Genomic DNA, 24,076 nt, shown 5'->3' with positions numbered 1-24,076 from the left:
ATTGTTGAAGATTATTTTTAAAATTGCACACATTCCCATTAAGCTTAGTTAGGTCACCCTTACCAGAATCACTCTGGTTTTAGGAAGTGAAAACAACAAGGAAATAGCATTTTTTTTTCAAATAAATTTCATTTTATAAGTAAATTAAAATGTTTTATAAAAACTTTACATCGAGAGAAAAAGACATCAAAACAATAACATAATAGTGAATGTTCATCTTTTTTCATGAAATCAAGTGCTCCAAGCTTTTCTTCTTGAACCTTCGAATTTTTCATTTCAAATCCATGGAGGATACTGCAATCTACATTTCAATCCTTATACATAATGAAAAGCATTGTTCGAAATCTCATTCCAATCTCTTTAAATAGGAGTCAATGCTAATATGACTATTAGCTGGCTTTTGAATTAAGTGCATTTCTCATGCAGTCTTTGTTTCGTTATCCTGAAGAAAAGGTACTCCAGTTCTAAGTGAATATTCAGCTTCGTTGATGAGCACAGTGACACATGTCTATAACAAAATAATCAAAAGAATAGATAGCAGCTTTAAAAAAAAGTACAACGTTTTTATTCGTAAAGCCAAACAAAATTAGATGTTATTTATTGTTCGAGTATTTATTATTACTACATTTCAAATGATTTCTCCTGAATCAAAATCATAATAATAAAAAAAAAATTATTTATTCAAATTCCAATAACTTTGCTAAGTTTTAACACCTTAACGATCGGTTAATTTTCAAGAAAACGGTCATAAAAGTGCCTATTTAGCCGAATACACGTATTTGATTAGTGCTGACATCTAGTCTAAAATGAACTAACTATCTACAATCACCTCAAACATATCCTGGTACTGCCATCTGGTGTGTAAAATGAGAAATAAAGTGCTTTCCTGGCAAAAGAAATGAATTAGTTTTATTCTTATTGGCGCGTTACTACTGAACACTCCAGGCAGGAAATTTCACTGGAGCGAGAAATAGAGGGCGAAACCTCACCCCGTCATTTTCACAGGAGCGAGAAGGATAACTAATGTGAATTAAACTTTAAGCCATTATTTCATAATAACAGATATATTAAGTATGAACCTCTAAATTTATAAAAGTAATTATGCTCGAAAGTTTTATTTCCTTTAAATAAAGATTAAAAATAAAATATTTTATTTTTGATTTTTATTTAAAGCAATATATAACCTCAACTTTTGACCACTAGTTACTGACATTCACTAATTTTGCTAATAGACCTCCATAATAGTTTCTTGACGGCAGGGTGAGTTGAACAAATATTGAAGGTAAATCTCGTAGACTAAATATTTTGAACATGTACCTGAATCAAAGTTTTCTTAAAAAACGCTTTTTCCAATACTATACAGATGTTTTTGTTCGAAACTGTTATTATTTTGTGATAAAGGATATAAATTTAACGAAAAGACGGGAAACAGGTAAAAAAAAACGAAGGGAATTCATTAAAGAATAAATGGTCTATGCAGACACGTTTAACTTTGGAAAGAAAAAAAACTGATCTCTCTCTCTCTCTCTTCATATATATATATATATATATATATATATATATATATATATATATATATATATATATATATATATATATATATATATATATATATATATATATATATATATATATATATATATATATATATATATATATATATATAATTTTTTTTAAAATTTATTTTATTTTATTTTTTTTTTTCATTTATATAAATTCGTAAATAAGTATAATGAAATCAAACACATTTCAAAATTAGCAATATAGTGACTGTACAGTTATAAGTAATAATCATTAGTAATAATATAATGACTCACTGTGTATGGCAACCCGGGGTTTAGTTCCATGTAAGGGTCTTTTTCATCCTAATTAGGAAAATAATAGAGACGTATAATTAATTTACGCATAGATAAAGGAATATATTAAACATAGATTAAATGTCTAAGATAGTTATACTTTTAGTTATTTCAAATAAAACAATTTTTTCTAATAAACTCAATTAAACGAATCATTCTTATTATAAAAGACATTTCAAATTTTCTCAAAAGTTTAAAGTAAATAAAATTCTATTGTGGGAGATAAAATTAAATGGTCCGTATCGCATAATTTGATTATTGTAACCCATCTTTGTTTTTAATTAAATTAAAGTACTAGTTAATGTTTATTTTTATTCAGTTATGTGTTTTCACTGTATGGTAACTATAAACACAAATTTAAATGCGTGGATGCTGAAATAACGTGGGTTTAAGAAAAAATTAAATTTAGACTAATTGCAGTTGAACTTAATGCCAGACTAACATTACTTATATATAAGAATTTATAAAAAAATAATAATAATAATCAAAACAAATTATTAATTACTCTAAGAAGACGATTCCAAAGTTTATTTTCTAAATAAATATAGTAATTTATTTCTACCTCGTTATTAGTAAAAATTATCAGTATTGTTAGTGAAGAAAGTTTAATGCTACTACTTATTAAGTCTTATTTGTGTTTACTGATTATCTTTCGAATTCTCAAAGGCATATTTAAATACTGTCTTCAAACCTAAGAGATAATTTTGGGAAGGAAATTGAAGCTTCACTAATTTCCATTAAGTTCACATTTTTTATAATTTTTATTATTGTCTTTATTACTAAATGTTTACAAGAGTAATCACTCCCTAAAGTCTGATGAAGACACGCTCTAAAAAATCTAAATAAATTCACCGTTTCAATTAATTAAAAAAACGGACATATTTTTTTAATTTGAACAACAACAATTAATTTAACTTAATGCTTTCCATGTAGAGAAACTTGTTGCAACTGTTATTGTAGACAGGTGACAAACGTCTAACAAATTTGGAAAACAAGGAAATGTGTTTATTAAACTAATTTTTTCTTTTGGCTAGCATCAATTACAAACTTAAAAATAAGAAAAACCAAAAAATTTACCCATCCAGGCAAATTTAAACATATCTATTTCGACAAAAATTTTCCCAAAATGTGTTATTTTTTGCCATGAGGAAATAATTTTAAACTTGTTTCAGACTATAAAATGAGCGCCAATGTTTTTTCAAAATACCCATATGTGTCAAGAAATAAGCACTCACAATTTTTATATAAGCAATTTATAGTCCAAACAATGCTACGTTATGAGCATACGTATAAAAAAGGACATTTCGCGATTTTTTTTTTTTTTTTTTTTTTTTTTTTGCAATTTTTTGTAATGATGATTTCAATTGAAACTTGTTTCAGGTCACAAAGTAAGCGCCAAATTTTTAAAAAAATATCCATTGATGTGAAATAATAAATACCCAAATTTTTTATGAAGCATGTGTTTATTCCAAACCATGTTATGCTAAGAGCATTAATACCGTTTACAAAAGAAGGATATATTGCAATTTTTTTTTAATTTTTTGCAATGAAGAAATCATTTGAAGCTTGTTACAGATTACGAAGAGACAACTTTTCCGAAAACCCCCACATGTGTCAAGAAATAAGTAATCAAAAGTTTTAAGAAAGATTTGTTTACTCCAAACAATAATATGTTAAGAGTATAAATATAATTGACGCATAAGATGACAACTTGCGAATTTTTATACTTTTTTGCAATGGGGAACTCATTTGAAACTTTATTAAGATTAAAAAATGAGCGTCAATTGTTTCAAAAATACCCGTATATGTCAAAAAATATTAACTCGAAATTTTTAAGGAGTTTTTAGTCCAAACAATGCTACGTTAAGAGCACTTGTATGAAAATAAAAGAGGACACTTCGCGAATTTTTTTATAATTATTTGCTATGAGAAATTCATTTGAAGCTTGTTTCAGATTAAAAAGTTGGCGTCAATTTTTTAAATATACCCATAGTTGTGAAGAAATAAATACCCAAAATTTTTAAGAAGTATTTGTTTAATCTTAACCATGATATTTAAAGAGCCATGATACACCATCCCTACTAAGAGCTTATTAGTGGGGTTGAACTCCCATCCATACTGAGAAAGATGGGTGTAGCGCTTATCCTATAGACGAGAGTCATAGATCAGAAGTGGGATGACGCCCTCATCCCATATCACTAAGAAAGGTTATCAACCCTAAAAGTGGGGTGTACAGCTCATTTTTCCTCTACTCACGTGATTTCGTTGTGAAATGATTTTCAAAATTAACAAAATACTGCTCAAGGATTTCTAAATCGTCAAAAGTAAAAAAGAGTGTATATTCCCAAAATATTTTTTAAATTTTTTTACCACGATATAAAGTAAAATTGGGATCCAATTCACTTAAAAGTTTACTTCTTTAATATTAACGCGTACTATAAGTTAATACCTTTTAAACGAAGCTGATTTTAACACACAAAATTATTTCTTAATTAAAGCTCGCATTTTTTTTAATTACATATTTCTTGCATTAAATCTTCTGAAACGTTATTTTTTAGAATCTATTTTAACAAATCTTAAAGATAATGTATATGTATGCATAGCAGAAAAAAAAGCAATACGAAAAAAAATAATAGAAAAAAAACATTTCTGCTTCATTGAGGTGAAAAGCATTATCAAAATAACCAGAATATGGTAAAAATTTACCGTGTTTAAGGCTCTATGGGAACATTAAAAGGTTCAGAAAAAAAACTCAAATTGAAGCTGAGATCAAAAGTTCAGCTTCAGTTTTATATGTTTTTTTTAGTAAAAGTATGGTAATGAGCATTTTTTTAAACAGACAAAAATTTCGGTAAACCGTTACTATTTGACCGGAAAAATTACCAAATGAATGGTTTAAATACTATATATTTTGGTTACATTAATCAGAATGAGTTTTTGACCCGAAATGTCATTACCATACTGTATAGTAATTTTACTGATTTTTTTCACCGTATATAGAATCTGTAGTTAAAGCTTAGAAAGAAATCTCATCATAAAAATTTATATTAAGTATAACTATATTTTGTGGAACTTATGGTTTATTTCTTCAATGATTAATTTCTTCAGAATATTTTTACTCATTAAAAGATTTTGCTTTAAAATATTGAAAAAAATAATGATACCAAAATAAAAAAAAATTAATGATGTGTGTAAAATATTTCATATATTACTTTCAAAGTCTCTTTAAGCTCTAATGAGAATTTTCAACTAAGAGTTAACACGTAAGTTTAATACTCTCAGATTTAAACGTATGATTTTAAACGTAAAAACCATTTTAAACCTTAATATTATTGTTAAGTTTATGAATTTTATCTAGTTCTAGCCATTAAACTAATCTTGAAAATCACGGAAATGAAGTTATTCAGAGTGTTTTTAAAAACTGCACTCAATTTATAGTCTTTAAGTCCGTATTAAAAATTAAGGCATAAAAATACTTGCACTGGGAGTCGCAAATTTCTTAATATTTAAGTGAGGAAAAGACAAGAACAATATCAAAATCTGACAAATCACAGTTGAGGAAGGCGGGTATAAGAATCATCAAACGCTTTTTTTTTTTTTTTTTGGTAGGAAACCCCATTCAGCCTTCGAGTCCCCCTCAGAAACAAAATGGGATTTCGCGTACAACTGCTTTTTCTAGCTGTGATTTGACAGATTTTGATTGCGTTTCTGTTTCTTCCTTGATTAAATATTATTTTGCTCCTTCTTCTTTGATATGAATTTTAAAATATATATTATGGGTGCTCTTCACGGAATAAAATTGCATTATCTTTAGAGGCAATGAAGAACCTGAATTTAGATAAATGTGTTTTTTTTCAGTTCGTACTTTTTTTAATACTTTTTAAGGATAGATAACAATGTTTTAAAATATAGTAAATATTATCACTTACAACAATTTCAATGAGTTGCATATTAACACATTCCATCATCTGTAAGAGAAGAAGACTATATAAACAAACGTAAACGTTTAAATGCAACGTAAAAGAAATGTTAAGACTATTACTCATAATTCTGAAATTTCGATTAGATTTAAATTTGTTTTAGATTTAAAAAACAAAACAGTTAAAGTTCGTTGTTTTTAAATGTTCATAATTACGAAAGTTATGGACTAATAATAAATATCTTTTGAACTAATAAATATCTTAAAGTAATAAGAGTTACAAAATTCGTTTTGAAAACAATGAATTAAAATAAACGATAACGGCATAACTTTTTAACGTTTACTCTAAAAGTTTAAAATAATAAAATTATATTAGTTAACTGTTAAGTTATTTGATAATAATAACATTTTTATAAGTTCCTCTATTTCAGCAAGTAGATTACACTAAATTTCTCGAAGAAACACAAAATTTAAGAATATCTTTTTGGTACTCAAAATTACGAGAAAAATTTATTTTTGGAAATTAAAATTTAAAAAAAAAAAATGATCGATTTTATTATAAAACATTTTTTTAGTTTTGAGGTCTTCAATTGAGATCTAAACTAATTTTTGAGGTCTTCAATTTTTCTTTTAATTTAAAAAAGTAACCTAGCTAAAGAATATTCCTGCTCAGAAAGTTACATATTTTTTGAGGAAATGATTTTGAGGCCAGTTGACAATTTAAACAACTATTGCATTACATTAATTTTTGAAAAACATTCCTTTCTCTATCCGTTTGGGACAGAAATTTTATCGTTTTACTCACGTAAATAAAACAATGTCGAAACTGTCATTGAGAAGAAAAATGATTTTGTATTTTTAAATAATTTCTCTACTTTGAAGTAGATAAAGTTCTCTAACTTTCCACTAATTTCTTAAACATTTGTAATGTTTAAAAACTTCTATTAAATTATCCAAACAGGGGGAATGAGACAATTACAAGTGACGCAATAACAATTGCTTGTTTGGAATGAAAAATGAATTTGAATGACATTTTGAAATTTATTGGGGAAAGTAATTCTTCTTCGTTTCTATTCCATCGGTTTAAGTTTAAACGTAATTAGTAAGTTGTTTATACTAATAAAGTTAGGTAATAATAGAAGACTAATAGCTGATTAGATTAACTAAAACAGGCTAAATTGAATTAAATTCAAACTATTCAAAAGAGTGTGGTAATAAATTAGAAAATTTTGAATTGTTGTGAAAAAGTTAGTGTAGAAAATAAAAGTAATTATAAATTTCACTAAAGCTTTTAGTTTTTTTTTTTTTTTTCAAATTATTATTTGCTCAAATCATTTATATTTGTTTGAAATTGCAATTTTTATTCGAAAAAGCTTTGAATTTGAAAATGAAATTCCTTTTTTATGCACATAGATTAAATATTTCCTTTCAAAAATATTTTTTGAAATTGTTCAAAAAAGCAGATGTAATATATAAACTTAATATATATATATATATATATATATATATATATATATATATATATATATATATATATATATATATATATATATATATATATATATATATATATATATATATATATATATATATATATATATATATATATATATATATATATATATATATATATATATATATATATATATATATATATATATATATATATATATATAAAGTCCACATACTTTTGTCCATTTTTCAGGTGTTCCACAGATATATCTTCGGGTGTTTTCAGTCTGTATTTCTGTAGATGTAGGAATACATGCGTTCAATGCAGTGAAAAACTGTAGGAGAAAAACAAATTGTGAATTTTCAATATAATACGCACTCTGTAAAAATTGTGGTGTAATGCCTATTCCAATTTGGTATTGAGAAACTTTAAAAATTTTGGCGTAATACCTATTCGAATTTTTGGTATTGAGAAACTTTAAAATTTGTGGTGTAATACCTATTCGAATTTGGTATTGAGAAACTTTAAAAATTGTGGTGTAATACCTATTCGAATTTGGTATTGAGAAACTTTAAAAATTGTGGTGTAATACCTATTCGAATTTCGTATTGAAAAACTTTAAAAATTGTGGTGTAATACCTATTCAAATTTGGTATTGAAAAACTTTAAAAATTGTGGTGTAATACCTATTCGAGTTTGGTATTGAGAAACTTTAAAAATTGTGGTGTAATACCTATTCGAATTTGGTATTGAGAAACTTTAAAGATTGTGGTGTAATACCTATTCAAATTTGGTATTGAGAAACTTTAAAAATTGTGGTGTAATACCTATTCGAATTTGGTATTGAGAAACTTTAAAAATTGTGGTGTAATACCTATTCGAATTTGGTATTGAGAAACTTTAAAAATTGTGGTGTAATACCTATTCGAATTTGTTATTGAGAAACTTTAAAATTTGTGTTCCATACACTTCAAATTCATCGTTATGTTTTTTTCAAGAACACGCAATCACAGAACTCGTAAAAACTTTTTTAATGGACTTGTAAGTTTTCGCTTCTCCATATTTTTTATTATGAAAAAATATTAATATTTATTCAAACTATCATATATTTAAATATATTTAAGTCCCGCAGTAGACTGATCGTTAAGACACGGTTCCCAGCAGATCACCGAAGTCAAGCATCACTGGCTTCGGTCAGTGCGCAGGTGGGTGACCACTTGGCTCAGTCTGCATAGGGACCGAGGATGTGCGGTATTGGTCCTCGTTAAACTGTTCTACCGTAAAGTGCTCGACTTCGCGTGCAGGTCGTCGGGCCACCGAAGCGGGGGTGTCATCCCTCCTGAAGAGGATCAAAATTGTGATGGCATGTCTTCGGATCATCTTCAGGGATGTTTCCATGACCGTCGCCAATAGCCCATTGTGCAGCTCTAGTGCGACGTAAATGAACTACAATAACAAAAAAAAATATATTTAAATTTAAATTATCATTTTTTGTGTGAAATATTTGAGTAAATAAAGGAATGTTAAATTTCTCCTTATTCCTCCCCCACTAGTTAATTAATCCTCATGATTATGATCTTGAGCATAAGCATAATGATAAAGACCATGCATAATTCGCCCCTATTAGGACTGAGCAGACTTTTAATAAATATTTCTCCCAAAAAGCAGAATGGGATTCTCTAGAATGTTCTTATCTTAATTTTTTTTTTTCATTTGAAGTGACGATTTCGGAATATAGAATTTTGAAAGTGAAAGTAACACTTTTTACTGCCGAAACGGAATAAATTTCTTCTTTATTTGCTACTGAGTCTCACTAAATTTTTTAATTAAATTTAATATTTAAGGGTGGCATTCGATGCAATATTTGAATCTTCTTATTTTTGGAGAGTACGAAATTCCAAATACGATGCACCATTCAGATGTTATAAGGTCCAAGCTGAAAAAGTGCCTGAAATTTCGCAATTTCTTAGCTCTTAGATGAATTATTATAAGGTGAACCATATTAGCCATTATAAGTGTTAGGTGAGTCCTCATAAGGCTAGTTAGCTCTTAGCTAACTCACCTTATGATGTCCAAAGTGAAATCAAATAACTTCCAACTTTCTGGAAATTATCTAGAACTAATAGTCCATTTTGACTGTGCTTATATGAATAATATTTTTCTTATTACGTAATTGCTTTCAAGAACCAAAATTTTACTGCTGAAACAGACCTTCATTTAAAGATTTCTAAGTTTACTTAAAATAATTAAATGAATGTCATAAGACAAAAAATAGAATCCAAATATAATTTTGAACAAAAAATATAAGTTGGTAAGGATAGTTTTATTTATTTTGATATTGACCAAGAGCATTTTGCACTTAAAGATAAAATATATGCATACATTACTTCACACAACTTTCATGTCGAAAATTAAATCTTTAGGACTAAGGAATTAGATAAGAATATAAAGTTATGAATTGCTACTTGATAGGTTTAATGCTCAAAATTGAGCTCGATATTATATTAATAATATTTCGATTTTTATTTGTTTAGGGCGTATTTTTTCTCCAATTTCCACACACATTATTTGTTTGATTATTCCTTTGAATGATATTAGGCGACAAAATCAATAAAATAATACTCTACAAATTTGTCATGTGTTTTTGAATAAAAAATACCGTTTAAAGCAACGTATTATTGAAAATCGAAATGATTGGTTGAGTTTGATTAACCATGCATATGAATATACAATGGTGTGCAAAACTTAAGCAACAAGTGCGTTTTTTTGTCATAACTCTACAAGAAATCATCCGATTGACATGAAATTTGAATATGATGTACATTATTTTGTACTTAAACGACGGTAAAAGAATAATGGCGCAGAAATGAATATAAAGCTTAAAGTAGGGTATGGAACAAAAAAAGGCTTTATTTGACATATAGTGGCGTTACACATGATTGCCTGAAGAAGCGGAAGTACAACTGGCAGATGTTCCCTAGTATGGGATATGCCCTCCCCTTACTATAATTGTTGCTTGGCATCGTCTCTCCATGCTAAGCACCAGATTATCCAGTTCTTGGGGAAAACGTCTCCATTCCTCCTTTAACGCATCTTTCAGCTGATGGGTGTTATCAGGAGGATACTGTCGTGTCGCAAGACGTCTCCCTAATGCATCCCACACATGCTCTATGGGATTTAGATCTGGAGAGTAAACTGGCCAATCCATTCGTGTGATATCTTCACTTTCCAGTAGCTCTTGAACATTAGCAGGACGGTGTGGCCGGGCATTGTCATCCATAAAAATGAAGTCTGGTCCAATGGCCCCTCGGAACAGACGCACATAGGTCTCCAGTTACAGAACCTCGGTCGAAGATCTGAAGCTCAGTCCGCCCGTTCAACATAATGCCACCCCAGACGACAACTCCAGGACCACCGTAACGATCTCTTTCCGCGATGTTATTGGGATGAAATCGAGCTCTAACCTCTCTCCAGATCAACTGACGTTGAGAATCGCTTGTAGCACTAAAATGACTCTCATCTGTGAAGAGGACGCAACTCCATTGATGAGGTGTCCAGGTTTCGTGTTCTCTGCACCACTCTAAACGGTGCCACCGATGGCTAACTTATAAAGGTATGCAGCGTTCAGGACGTCTAGCAAGTAAGCCACCTTTGTGGAGGCGTCTGGCCTCTGTAAATCTTGATACGTGTCGTCCTGTGGCTGTGCACAGTTGCTGAGATATGGCGCTCGCTGACTGAAAACGGTTTCTTTTTGCCTGGAGGACAATGTAACGGTCATCTCTTGGTGTTGTTTTCCTTGGACGGCCACCACCAACCTTCCGAATAGCTGTACCAGTAGTTTTAAAGGCATTCCAAGCACGAGAAACAACACTTTTGTTGATCCCGAACTCTTCGGCGACACTGGTCACACTACGCCCCTCCTCAAGCTTCCCAATCATTCTTCCTCGAGTAAAGTCGTCTAAATGATTTCTTGAAGACATGTTTCACAAAACAAACCACTTGCACTGGCAGCGAATGACTTTAACTACGGTGCTCTTCATTCTTTTATCACAGCTTTGACTTGCTCGCGCCGACTCTCAAGATTTACCTACACTTACAATACCTACGACGCTTTATTTCTAAAATTTGCATACAAATAATCTTGCTACTGAATTACGTGCATATTATACTGCAATTGCATGGCTATCTTATACTTTGTTGGGAAGCTGTGGCCGAAAAACCACTTGTTGCTTAAGTTTTGCACACCAGTGTAATAATAATGATACTCTGTGGAAAAAAAATGTGAAAAAAAACTGTGAAAAAAAGTTTTTGTAAAATAACCGGCAGCAGTCTGTTCATACAATTAACCGTAAAGTTTACAATAAAGAAAACATTTTTTTACCTTTACAGTTTTGTAACCATTTACAACTTGTATGGTTAAAAAATCATGAATACAAAACTGTACGGTTTTGTTACCATTTATAACTAGCATGGTTTCAAAATCATCAAAAAGAAATTTAACTGGGCATTAGATATAGTTTAGCAGTTTTATGATGCTGGCATCTATGCGTGATGGAGAGTATAGCATTTTAATAGTCCGAGGTCACAAATTCAGAGAGTGCAGAGCACTGGAAACTGTTCATGTATCAAAGGGAATGGGGGAAATATTGTGTTGTCAACGTTGGGACTAGAACCCCAGTTCTATTGGTCATGAGTTTAGCAGATTAGCCATTTCGGCTATAACATCCCCATCTGACAGGAAATAAGTGGGTCATTAGATGGGCCTAGTTGGTGTGATAAAATTTCGGTTAGCCATATTAGATTAGAGCAGTTAATAAAAGGTTTTTTTTATCACAGTTAACAGTTTAAATACTATCTTATTTATGGTCATTAGACTGCTTTGTTTAAATATGGTCAAATAAAAATAAAAAAATTGTCATTTAACCATTTTTTTCTGAGAAATTTCTAACAGTGTAAGCTATAGAATTTTTATTCAAAACTTTCTTAATTTATAACACGCATATTTTAATGTATAGCATATATTATTGATTATATTTACCGCTTTATTCAACACAACACTGCACTCTATCAGATCTTTCCAAAATTTTTCTCCATAAACAGCAGCTAAATTGAAAGAGAAAAATATATCTGTCAATATTTCTTTCTCAACTACTAAGTTAGAAAAAAAAAATTTTGAATCCAAACATCATTCATTCTCGAAGCATATATTTTAACATAATTTGAGTTTGAATTCGAATATTTGGATTGAACTTAACCTAACAATCAAGATTAAATGATAAGGTAACTATTAGACTTTTTTTCAGTTTTCTGTTACCATGGTAGTAAAGAAAAACAGAAATATTCAACTGGTTAAAAAAAATTAACTCTCAGCTTAAATGACAACTAAATCAACACTGAAAGACATTTCTAAAATTATTATCAGTGCAATTTGCAATTTATCAGAATTCAAATATAATTTTGAGGTTTAAATGAAAACTAATCTCTCATCAGCACAAAATATAAAGTAGCATTTTTGAATAGACACTGGGTATGTAGTATGTAGAATTAAGAATAGTTCTCTTTATCATTTCTCTTTTAAGATGTAAAAAAATTCGATTTCGTATTGCGTAATGTTTTGTAAACGATGACAAAAAGTTAAGTAAAGGCAAAAAACCATAACAGAGAAAAAATCTCAAACTAAACTTTAATCTTTAACAGAGCTCATTTCTTGAACAGCTGATTTTCTTTTTATTCGAAACTAATGCGAATTGTATCAATTCTAAAGTTTCATAGATATAATTTGAGTTTAATTAAATTCCGGATAATTATAGCTATATATTTTATAATTTATTGATATAATCTTAACACAATGAATAGTATCACAGAGAAATAATCTGGTAAAATTATCGCACTGTATAGTAAGACATTTCTGGTCAAAAAACTATAATTCTGAATAATAAAATCGAAATATACTGTATTTAAACCATACATTTGGCAATTCTTCCGTTCTTTTGGTAACGGTTTATGGGAAATTCTGGTTTTTAAAATTATAGATCTTACTACCTTACATTTAGTTAAAAATACGAAACTGAAAAGCAAATTTAACAGAGTAAATAGTATTTATGCCATACTCTTAGGTATCGTGATAAAATTACCTAATTTTACCACATTTACCAAATTTTATCACATATAATAAAACCACACTTTATTGCTAAAATTACCAAATTCGTAAAAGAAGCGCTTTGGCTAAAAATTAACGTTCTTTTTGGTGTTTCCTTAGAGCCAGAAACACTGTTAATTTGACCAAATACTGTTAGCTTTGGACATATTTTTTTTTCAGTGTAGAATTTAAATTGATATTGAACTTCAACTTGAAATCAATATTCTGCATTACTATATTTGTGCATATTTCACATTTCATATGCAATGACTATGATTCATATTCCCGCCATTTCCAATTTGAACGATCTAAATCATGCATTTTTCTTAAATTTGCTATTAAAATCGTCTCGAAAATTATATTTAATTTTTTAATGATTAAGGCTGTTTCCTTAGTGTTTAAGTACAGAAATACTAACTATTTATATTTCTTGTAAGAAAAAATGTCGTGTAATGCCTTGTATTTATGTTTCTTGTACGTTGTTCCTTGTTATGTTCTTGAAGGAAACATATTAACATGTGTTTCAATTGCCAATGCAAACGTGGTTTTCAAATGTCTTTTAAAAATTATTGTAGTACAACAATTTTTTTTAACCATTTGAGTTTAATACGTTCTTTTTATACCGAAACAATCCATAAATCGCATGAAAAAAATTAATACATAATTTGAAGCATATTCTTGAACAATTTAAAAAATACTTTACTTGATTTATCCTGAATAACTTTCAAAATATTATTTATGCAGCAACCAACCAATTTTAAAATTTACCTACATACAATTCTAATTTTTCAATTAATTTCTAAATTAAGTACCGATACCGGTAGCTCAGTGGTTAAAGGAATTAAGTTTTCACACTGTAAAAAAGGGTTTCTCAGAATTGAACAAAAATGTGTCAAATAGTCAAATTTGAAAGCTCCATGCACTCAGTATTGAGTACAGTGAGATGCTCAAAACGGCATATATTCATTTTTGAGAAAAATGCACAGTCGCAAAAAAGACATACTATGCTCTCATTTTTGAGTAATTTGTTGTTTAAACGAGAGCGAGCACAATCTCAAAAATGAGCATATGCTGTTTTGACTCAATAATGAGTACAAATGGTTTTCAAATTCGATTGTATTTCTTTCGTGGTTTTTTCAACACATTTTTGCTCGATTAAGATAAACCATTTTATACAGTACATTAGGAATGATTGTGGTTCGATATTCAGCGGTGACTGGAAGCCCACTCAGCTTCAATTTGATGTATATCAGTTTGTCGGAGACCTAAAAGAAGCAATATGCGTAATGCTGATCACATAACCAAACCCTATTGGCAACACAACTATGAACGGAGTATGAACTAAGCACGTGTAACGTTAAAGGTTAAAACTCTTCCTAAGAATTCCGGGTTATTACTCCCAATTTATTTTTAAACCAAAACTGGAAAAGGCGCGCCATTCAATATTATTATACTTGTAGTGATTACAATATAACACCTTCTTACATTTAATTACAAAATAATTTAACTGCAAATTCGGACAAGTCAACGAATTGGACGACTACAACTGAATTTAGACAACTCCACAAGCATGCTATGATGCTACTAAAGAAAAAAAATGGCGAAATTTTACACAAATATAGTCAAATAAGGGATAACACTCAAAACATGACTAACCTTACGCTTTTTTTATGTCGTGATATTATTTTTCTTACATTCACTTAAGGCTCACGAAATTTTAGAATTTATAAATTACAGAAAACTCTCGGTAAAATTACTCAAATTTAAACACAAATCACAATAATAAAAGCTTCTACAATAACAAGCCTGTACAAGCTTCGCCTGGTAGACAAAACATTAGCGGAAGGATACACAGGAAGTTTCATAAGTTTCTTCCGGTTTTTGGAATCTTGTCATTATTTACATTCGTGATCTCACAATGAAAATACAATTGTAAGTTTTAAAAACTTTTATTAAATTAGGGAATTCTTAAAGATTGGTTTGTAATATTTAAAGTATTATTTTTTATTTTTATTTTATTTCTTTTTAAGAAACGTCAAAACAGAATCCCATTATTATTCGTATACAAATTGTGATTGCGTTATAACACAATTCTAATCCAATATGGTAAATGTATTTAGCATAAATCACATATATTCTGAATATATCTTAAATATCCTCTTCTGTTATTTTTAAACATGAAATATACGAACAAATATTTCAAAAAGTCTTAGTTCAGATGCTGTTACAAAAAAATGTTTTAAAAATAAAGTATTTTTGTTCCATATTTGTGTGAAGAATAGTAACTTGCACAAAAAATTCAAATCAATGTCACTTTATGTTAGTTAAATCTAATTTAAAATCTAATTTTTTTTATCTAATAATATAATAAGTGAGTTCTGAGAAAAAGGCCCACGCATTTTCTAAATGTCAAATGCTACTGTTTGCTCCTATGACATTTAGAAACAAATATAACAAGAATAATAATCGTTAATCTCGGTCATTTATTTCTTCCGTTCAAGAAGTCTAATATTTTACACGATCCAAACAAAATCTGTTTAGGATCGTAATAGTGTTTTACTTCGAGCATAAACAAAATTAAATATTGATTTTTTTCATTGATCTTTTCACGATGGAATTTGATTTTCTGAGATAAATAGTTATGAAAACATTCTTTTTCAGAACTTAAACTTCTGTCTCTGTGAAAAGAATCTAAATCAATATGTCAGAAACCACTACAAAAGTGAAACTTTTAATTTCAAGTATTTATTATAAGTAAATACCATTTCTCAATTTAAAATATTTACAACTTATTGAAGCTTAAAAATAGGTTTTATTATTCCATAAACTAGTTCATATTTCATGTTACATGAAATTACTTAGGCATGTTGCGGATATTATTTAAAACTTATTGACGATTAAAAAGCGATTTTATTATTCTATAAACTTATTGATATTTTTTTATTTCATGATATTACTTAGGCATGTTTGATATACTCGTATTACTTAAACTTATTGACGTTTAAAAATAGGCTTTAAAATTTTATAATTTTTTTCATATTTAATAAAATTATTTACGCATGTTTAGGATATTATTTAAAACTTATTAATGCTTAAAAATGAGTATTAATATTCTACAAAAAATTTTTTATTTTATATTTCTTAAAATTATTTAGACAAGTTTTGGACATTATTTAAACTTGTTAAAGTTTGGAAATAGATTTTATTATTCCATAAATTTGTTATTATTTCATGTTTCCTGAAATCTTTTATCTATATATATATAGAATATTATGTGCGATTTACTTACATCAAAAAACAAAAAAAAAACAATATTAAAAAAATTTTTCAATAATTGTAATTGATCTAAATATTTACGAAATTTTCAAAACGAATGTAATTGATTAAGAGTACAGTATGTAATTTAAATATACTAATTGAATAATTGAAAAATGTACTAAAGTTTAAAAAGATAAATAAATTCATAGTAATGATGTATGAATTTTTACTTTTAACAAAATTTGTAAATTAATTTTAACACTTAAATTTTAAAATCATGAGTTTTATATTTTGATCACATTAGATTCCTATTTTTGTTTAATTCGTAATGAATTTCAATCAATCGTCAATGAAGTAATCAGCAAAAACTTTAATTGGAGGAAGAAGAGTTTGTCTAAAAATATTTTAATGATTAAAAGTAGTCATACACAATTTTAATTTTTAAAAAAGAGGAGAAAAAAAAACTATTTTTTAGTAAATCTATAGGCTACAATAGAAATAATTAATGTTTAGTTATCGTTACAATATTTTACAAATTCTGAAAAAAAGGTTGAAGATTAGTAAAACAATGGCAACAGATTATTGTTATTTAAAAATTTTAAAACGAATTAAAACAACCAGCAAAATAAAAAGTCCCTTGAAAAGTTCCATTTTTATTCAGTAATTTGCGTCGCTCTAAATATTCAATACATCTTGTCCACGATATGTAGCTGTGTCTAAATATTTTGCTTTGTATTGTTCGACAATAATTATAACTATTCACGAACTTAACAGTTTCATTCAAAAGTATCTTAAAATAGCAACATTTTCTTATAATAAAAAAGAAAACTGTTCAATTCTTAAAGTAATAATCAAAGAATTCACTGCAAATAGAAAAAATTAGCTATTAAATTTTAAAAGATTTCTTGCTGTTATTGAGTACCATATATTTATTTTATTTTTTTGTGATAAGTATCTTTAAAATTTTGTTTTATGCACTATTTTAGTTATTTAGATAACAGTTACTAACGTTTTTAAGTTTTAGGAATAATTATGCTCCTAAACTCATTTAATCTGCCACACATTAAAAACCAACTAAATGTCTCGAAATTTTTAAAAAAAAAATATTTTTAAATAACATAGTGCCGTTTTTAAGTTTACAATGAAATGAAATTTCGAAGAATTAAATTTTTCAGACTTTTAATTTTGGCTTTTAAGTTCTTTTATTTGCATATTTGAATTATGAATTCTGTGAATGAGAGGCTACAAAATTATCTCATTGGAATAAAAATATACAAAATACGTCACAGCAATTCTTTTCAGAAATAGAATTTTGGAAATGTAGTTATTTTGATATTCACTTTTTGTATATGAATCAATACATGAATCTCACTTTTTGAATGCTTTAATTTAAGATCATTTACTAATTTTCAATTATAAACATCTTAAAGAAGAATCTCAATTGGTGCAAAAAATCTTCTCAGAACATAAAATTATCAATATTAATAAGAAAATAAAGAAAAGTGTAGTGAAACGTGTAGTTTAAAACTGTAAGCTAATAAGAAAAATACTGTTTTAGAAAAAGAAAAAAAAAGGTTGATCTTTTAGCGATATTATTAGCTATCTTATAGGAAGTAATGAAATTGTTTTAACAATAGGTGATTATTTTTAAGTATCACATGATAAGCGTTATTTAATAAAGTAAAAGAAAAGAAAAATTCAATAAACATATTTTCTATTTTTTATATACTTAAACTAATTTTCAATATTTTAATCACTTACAAACTGTTGGTATAGTGTACATTGACTCAAAATCCAAAAACATTCTCGATGTATCATTTTTTTTATGCAAAAACAAATATTTAAAACTGAAAATAACGAAACGATTTCAAATATATGTTATATATATTGTTTATTTAATAAAATTGCATTTTTTTCACTTCAAAGTATTATTTTTTTTAAAAACTCTAATAAAACACATTTTGAGTTACTAATAGTTTGTCAGAGATAATTCGATCAATTGTCAGAGATAATAGTTTTTTTCTAATGTGAAAAACTAAGTAAAACTTAAATTTACTTTCGATTGTAAAAACTTTAAAATGAGTTTTCAAATTTTGACTATTTCACAAACTGTTGATGTACAGTGCACCAAAAAAACGGACCACCCAGAATAACTTTTGATCGAATGATCGGATCTTTCCTCACTAAGGCTTAAACTGAATGGTTTGAAAGGGGTGACCTTGAATATGCAAATTAATTATAGCAGATGATGATATTTTAAGTTATGAAATCAGACACAAAAAAGCACTTTCTCTGAATTAACATACCTTTTTTTTCAATTAATTCGAATTTCTGACCCCCAAAATATGGGGGTAGCTGCAATCTGGTGAATATGGTCCCCATAGTTTGCTCAGGAGAACAATTTAAAGTTTGAATCGATTAATGTTGATTTTATTTTTTGCGTATTTCTCCATATCTCAAGAACTTTTAAAGTGAACCGAAAAATTTTTACACACAGTTATTTTCCAAAAAATTAAAAAATCATTCCATGAAAAAATACATTTTTATTAATATTTATTATTTTTTATTATTTTATAAATGTATGACTTCTTTAAAATTCGATTTCGCCGGAACTACCCAACAGATTTCGCCCACTTCAGATGTTCTCCAAGAAACTACACAGAAATTTTAAGGGTCAAAAATCGAAATCCGGTGAATAAAAGACATATTTATTCAGACAAAGTATGTTTCTCTGTCTGTAATTCGTAACTTAAGACAACGTTTGTGACAACTAATTAGCTAGCCCTCTTAAACCATTAAGATTTTTGGTACATGAAAATACAATTCTTAGATCAAAACTAATTTTGATTTTCTGGTTTGTATTTTGTGTCCTGTACAATAAATTAAAAGAATATGTAATGGTATATTAAATATTCCATATGTATATATTAAAAAATGTATTAGTATATTAAAACTTTATTGATAGATAAAAGTATATACTTCACAGTTAGGAAATTATTAGTAAAGTAAGTGATTTTTAGAAAATGTATGTGCCGAATAGAATTTAAGACAAAATAAACCAATTATATGTTTTGAGAAAAACTCGGCATTTGCATTTTCGACTATAAGTATGTTACATATATATCGACTATGAATATGTTACATATTACATGTTTTCAAATTTTCTAAACAAACCAGAAATTGATGATGTACAACAATTTAAATCACATTATGTGATATTACAATATCAAACTTTATTAAAAGACAATAGTTAATATAATACGGTTAAACTAGTTTAATAAGAACCCTGATTTAACGAGATTCCGAGTATGTTGAGAGAATTTTTAATTTATGATTAGTTTAATGTTAAAATGCCAATATAGCACTCGGTCATTACGAACATAATTTGGATTGAATGAAATATTTATCTTTTTTTTTCTTCATTTATTTTATTTGAGCCTCCAGCAAAAAATATATTCGATTCGAATTTCATATCCTCTGAAACGGTTTTAAAACACTCTCTTAATTCAATTTACTAAAAAATCATGTGTGACTGAACAATGTGAAATTCTTCAGATGTTTAGCCATTTTTTCAATAAATAATAAGTGTTCTATGCAAACCATTGAATAGATTTTACACATATTGTTATTTGTATGTTTACATGCATTTTCTTGGCTAAACGATAATTAATTACAGAATCTGACTGGCGGGAAGAAATATTTAAATCACACTTTCTTCCACAACCGAATAAATTCTTTGGGGCAATTAATTCTTAAAAGCATCAAGCGATAGCAGGTACCATTTTGATGGTACTGCAGTAACGATAGCTGGTACCATTCAATGTTATTGATAATGAATTTCATTTTATACGGGTTGTTGTACGAAATCGATTGCTGGAGTTCAATCGTGAAAGAAAACTCAAAACTTTTAATTTCTGTAAATAAAAGCTTGCAAAGAGTATGCGGTTTATAAATTTTCTAATTCTTTTTTGTGCATTATAGTTTTTATTTAGATAACATCGGCTGATTTGGATTTAACGAGGAATCGACTCAGTTCTAACTCAGCTTGACTGTAGTTTATATTCGAAAAATTTTAAAATTACACTGTTTATAGATTTTTGTTCCCAATAAATTATAATTTTTTTAAAATTTTTAAGCGTTACTCTGATCAAATTATTATCAGCCACCTGGATAAAATATAACAGAAATTAAAAAATGCATAAAATCCATGAAGTTTCTTTGTACATCACATTTTATTCAAAAATAAAAGACTTGAATTTATGATTAGAAATTTTTAAAAAAAATTCAGAATACATAATTCACTAAGTCATTTGTTAAAAGAAACAATACTTTCTAAGCATGAATATCGTTAGCGACCGAAGGTGGATATACATTCTTCTCAATAATTAGAAAGCTCTAAAAGATTCCCTCAATATTTCAGCAAATAAAAAAAACTTTAATGAATCCTCAATTATTTTAAATTCATCAAAATTAAAAACGAGAAAAAGATAAAAAAGTATTCAATCATTTTGCAAGTATTTAGCAGATATAAGAATCTTTCTCTTATATGTGAAATTTAAAGAGCTTTTGTTGTTGTGTATTTTAATATCATGCCACTCAAATAGACCCCTGTGACGGCCATCCTTAAAAAATATTCGTGTTATTAAAAAACAAATCAAAACTCTTTTCTGGGTCGCAATAATTATCATGTTTGGAAACAATCGAAATCTTAGTTTTAAAATACCTCATAGATAAATGCAAAGGCGAAATTTTAAAGTACCTTGAGTTACCCATTGTCTTAGAATATCGTTAAATATTAATGTGGTGTGAATGTATATTTTACTTCACATTCCCTACTTTAAACTACCTAAACTTACTACCAAAACTGACCAATGCAATCAATCTAAAAATTCAAATATTCATAATAATACACTTACAACACATATGCTTCAAAATTGGATCAATGCCACTGGAGGCGTGCTTCATCATTCCGGGCATAACAAAAATCCACGTGGTTACGATTGTCAATATAATCCTTTCTGCGACACCAACTTTAGGCATTGTGGTGTTTCACATTTACAGCTTCAGATTTACTTCTAATATACTAGCTCAGATTCACATTTAAAAAAGAATTTTAATAAAACATATAAATTGATAAAAAAAATAACTCAAATAAACTGTGTTCGAATTAAAAGTTTCAGAGCGTAATGTCTATCAGTCAAGTTATAACAAGCCTTCATCCAATTAACGGGGACACAAGGGGGTTGAGTTTGCTTTGCAGCAGATGCAGTTTTAGATTCTAGTTGAGGAGGGAAAAGAAAAAAAAAAGAACAACTTTCGTATTCGTTGACGAAAATGCGAGGTAGGATATTTATTTATTTGCTCATCAATGTATGTACATTAAGACATGACGTGACAACATCCATAAGTGTGGGTGTCATTTAACGTGGCAGGTGGTATAGGACATAAGGTTTACGATGGTTTGGCAGAAGAGATTGCATCAGATAAAGCAGCTTGGACATTCGACATTTAAGGCAGAGGTCCAAAAGTTTGCACAATCCAACATACAACCTTTGATATTTACCGAATCGTGATAAGCGATCTTAATATTTTTAGGTTAAATGATTTAGCTCATCCTGTTAGTGCGTTGTTAAGAAAACGTCAAAAGTGAGAATCTAGCAATACATCTTAATTTATTGTTTCCGTATTTAATTCTGAATGACACGTGGTTAAATATCAGTTAATTCGTTTCTTTTTTTCTTATTTGTAGACAAAAGTTTCTTTTAATCTACAAAAAAAAAATTTAATAGCTTTTTATAATTTAAACTATTAGCTCTTTGATGCAGAATTTTTATTAAACATATTTTTCATACTTTTTCTATTAGTTTGCATTAATTTAGGTCAAAATTAATGAAAAATATTATAGTTAACATTTTAATGATTTATGATTATAAAATACAGCATAAGACATCGGTGTCTGTTTCTGTGTTAAAGGTATAATCTACCAAACTCAGCTCACATAAAAACAGCAATATTTCAAATTTTCACTTATTTGCAGTCATTTAAATCTAAGAGAAACAGCTATTCATCATTAACTTCTGAAATTAACTTCATAGTGAAGATATACGTAATTTACTTCGTATATCGTATTACAACGATTCCAACTGAAAAAGATTGATAGTTTCGTATAAAAAGTGAAATTGAAAATAGGACAGAAAGGATTTAAACTAAGAACAAATGTAAGCGCAGCTTTTTTCAACGTTACTAAGCAAATTTCTTTAAATGTTTGTTTTATTCAATATCTTTTTTATGTTTTTCGATAATTAAAGACTCATGTATGATATGTTTCAGAAACAGCACTTTATTGTCTTTAAAATTTGCCCATTGCATTAAATAATTCATACAATGGTATTGATAAATTGTTTTCTCCATTAAACATGATTTTTTTTTTTTTTGTGTGCATATTTTTTGTATTTTAAAGCCTTCCGTTTTTAAGAAGAAGAAATCAGGTAAAGATGATTTTTTTTTTACGAAGAAAACTTCGATTTTATTCATATCGCGCAATAATAACTGTGAACAAAAATATTCTTTTAGTTACAGTCAATGTTTGTCAATGGGACAGCCATAATAACATAACCCATGCATAATATTTCTAAAAATTGATATCAGAGATCATGCCTGGCTCTTAAAAATATTCGATATCTTAAGAAAGTTGAAATGTTTTTTCTTCAAACTATTTTTTGTTTTCATTAATTTCAGACATATCGTTTTCTTATTATTTTGGTTTTAAATTAAAGTTGCTTAAATAAGTTTTTTTTTTTTTTTGTAAGTATGACCTGTAGGCTAAAATAAAAAGATTGTTCTTAATTTATCAAACGGTCTGACCACACTATTATCTAGTATCAAGTCTTAAAATTATTTTAATAGCTGGAGGACATATGATAAAGTAAAAGAGATTAGCTTTGATTAATGAAAGAATTGTTCTATTACTTTTACAATGACACATTATACATCTGCAGAGAATTCAATTATAATTCTATATTTTAGCAATATTAAAGAACATCTAGAATACTCAATCAAAAGTATTTCAAACCTATTCAAAAATAAGAAGAAAAAAATTATCACAAAAATACATAAAATTACTTCCTAATTTGGTAGGGGGTTGTAGCTTTTTATCGTGATAAGTTAAATAAAGGAATCAGTATCGTTGTATTCCTATGAGATTTACATACGTGGTTAAGGGATATTTTACTAATCGATAACTAAAATTACCACTCATTTTAAAATAAAATATAATATTACCGCTTATTTTTAATGAAAACCTAGTTTTTCAACTCTAGAAACTAAATATAAGTTTAATTAATATTAAAACATTTATACAAACTACTACTTAATCTTAAATACATTTAAAAAAAAAGAATGTCTGCCTATCACTGTGTGTGTCCTTCATAGACTCCTAAACTATCCGACCG

At 27.8% G+C, this 24,076-nt stretch overlaps 1 protein-coding gene across 1 annotated transcript; it reads right to left on the bottom strand.

Moving 5' to 3' along the window:
* Window positions 1-234: 234 nt before the first annotated feature.
* On the bottom strand, window positions 235-21,963 carry LOC107455933 (uncharacterized). Its single transcript, XM_043040876.3, has 6 exons — window positions 21,542-21,963; window positions 12,267-12,331; window positions 7,464-7,562; window positions 5,786-5,824; window positions 1,818-1,865; window positions 235-508 (listed from the first exon to the last, which is right to left on the bottom strand). The coding sequence occupies exons 1-6, from the start codon at window positions 21,663-21,665 to the stop codon at window positions 419-421; spliced, it is 465 nt and encodes a 154-aa protein (XP_042896810.1). The 5' UTR covers window positions 21,666-21,963; the 3' UTR covers window positions 235-418.
* Window positions 21,964-24,076: the final 2,113 nt, after the last annotated feature.

Source organism: Parasteatoda tepidariorum, chromosome 1 (assembly GCF_982258835.1).
Source record: "Parasteatoda tepidariorum strain Cologne lab strain chromosome 1, Ptep-v5.0, whole genome shotgun sequence".
Lineage (NCBI taxonomy): Eukaryota > Metazoa > Arthropoda > Arachnida > Araneae > Theridiidae > Parasteatoda > Parasteatoda tepidariorum.
The sequence above is the reverse complement of the archived record's forward strand: the minus strand, read 5'-3'. Positions and strand labels throughout refer to the sequence as shown.

Bases quoted from the DNA above. Each gene is read 5' to 3' on its own strand.
- LOC107455933 (XM_043040876.3), bottom strand. From the start codon at position 21,665: ATGCCTAAAGTTGGTGTCGCAGAAAGGATTATATTGACAATCGTAACC. The intron at 12,332-21,541 runs GTAAGTGTATTA...CTTTCAATTTAG, and splicing joins AATTTTGAAGCATATGTGTT to CTGCTGTTTATGGAGAAAAA. The intron at 509-1,817 runs GTGAGTCATTAT...ATTTTGTTATAG, and splicing joins ACCCCGGGTTGCCATACACA to ACATGTGTCACTGTGCTCAT.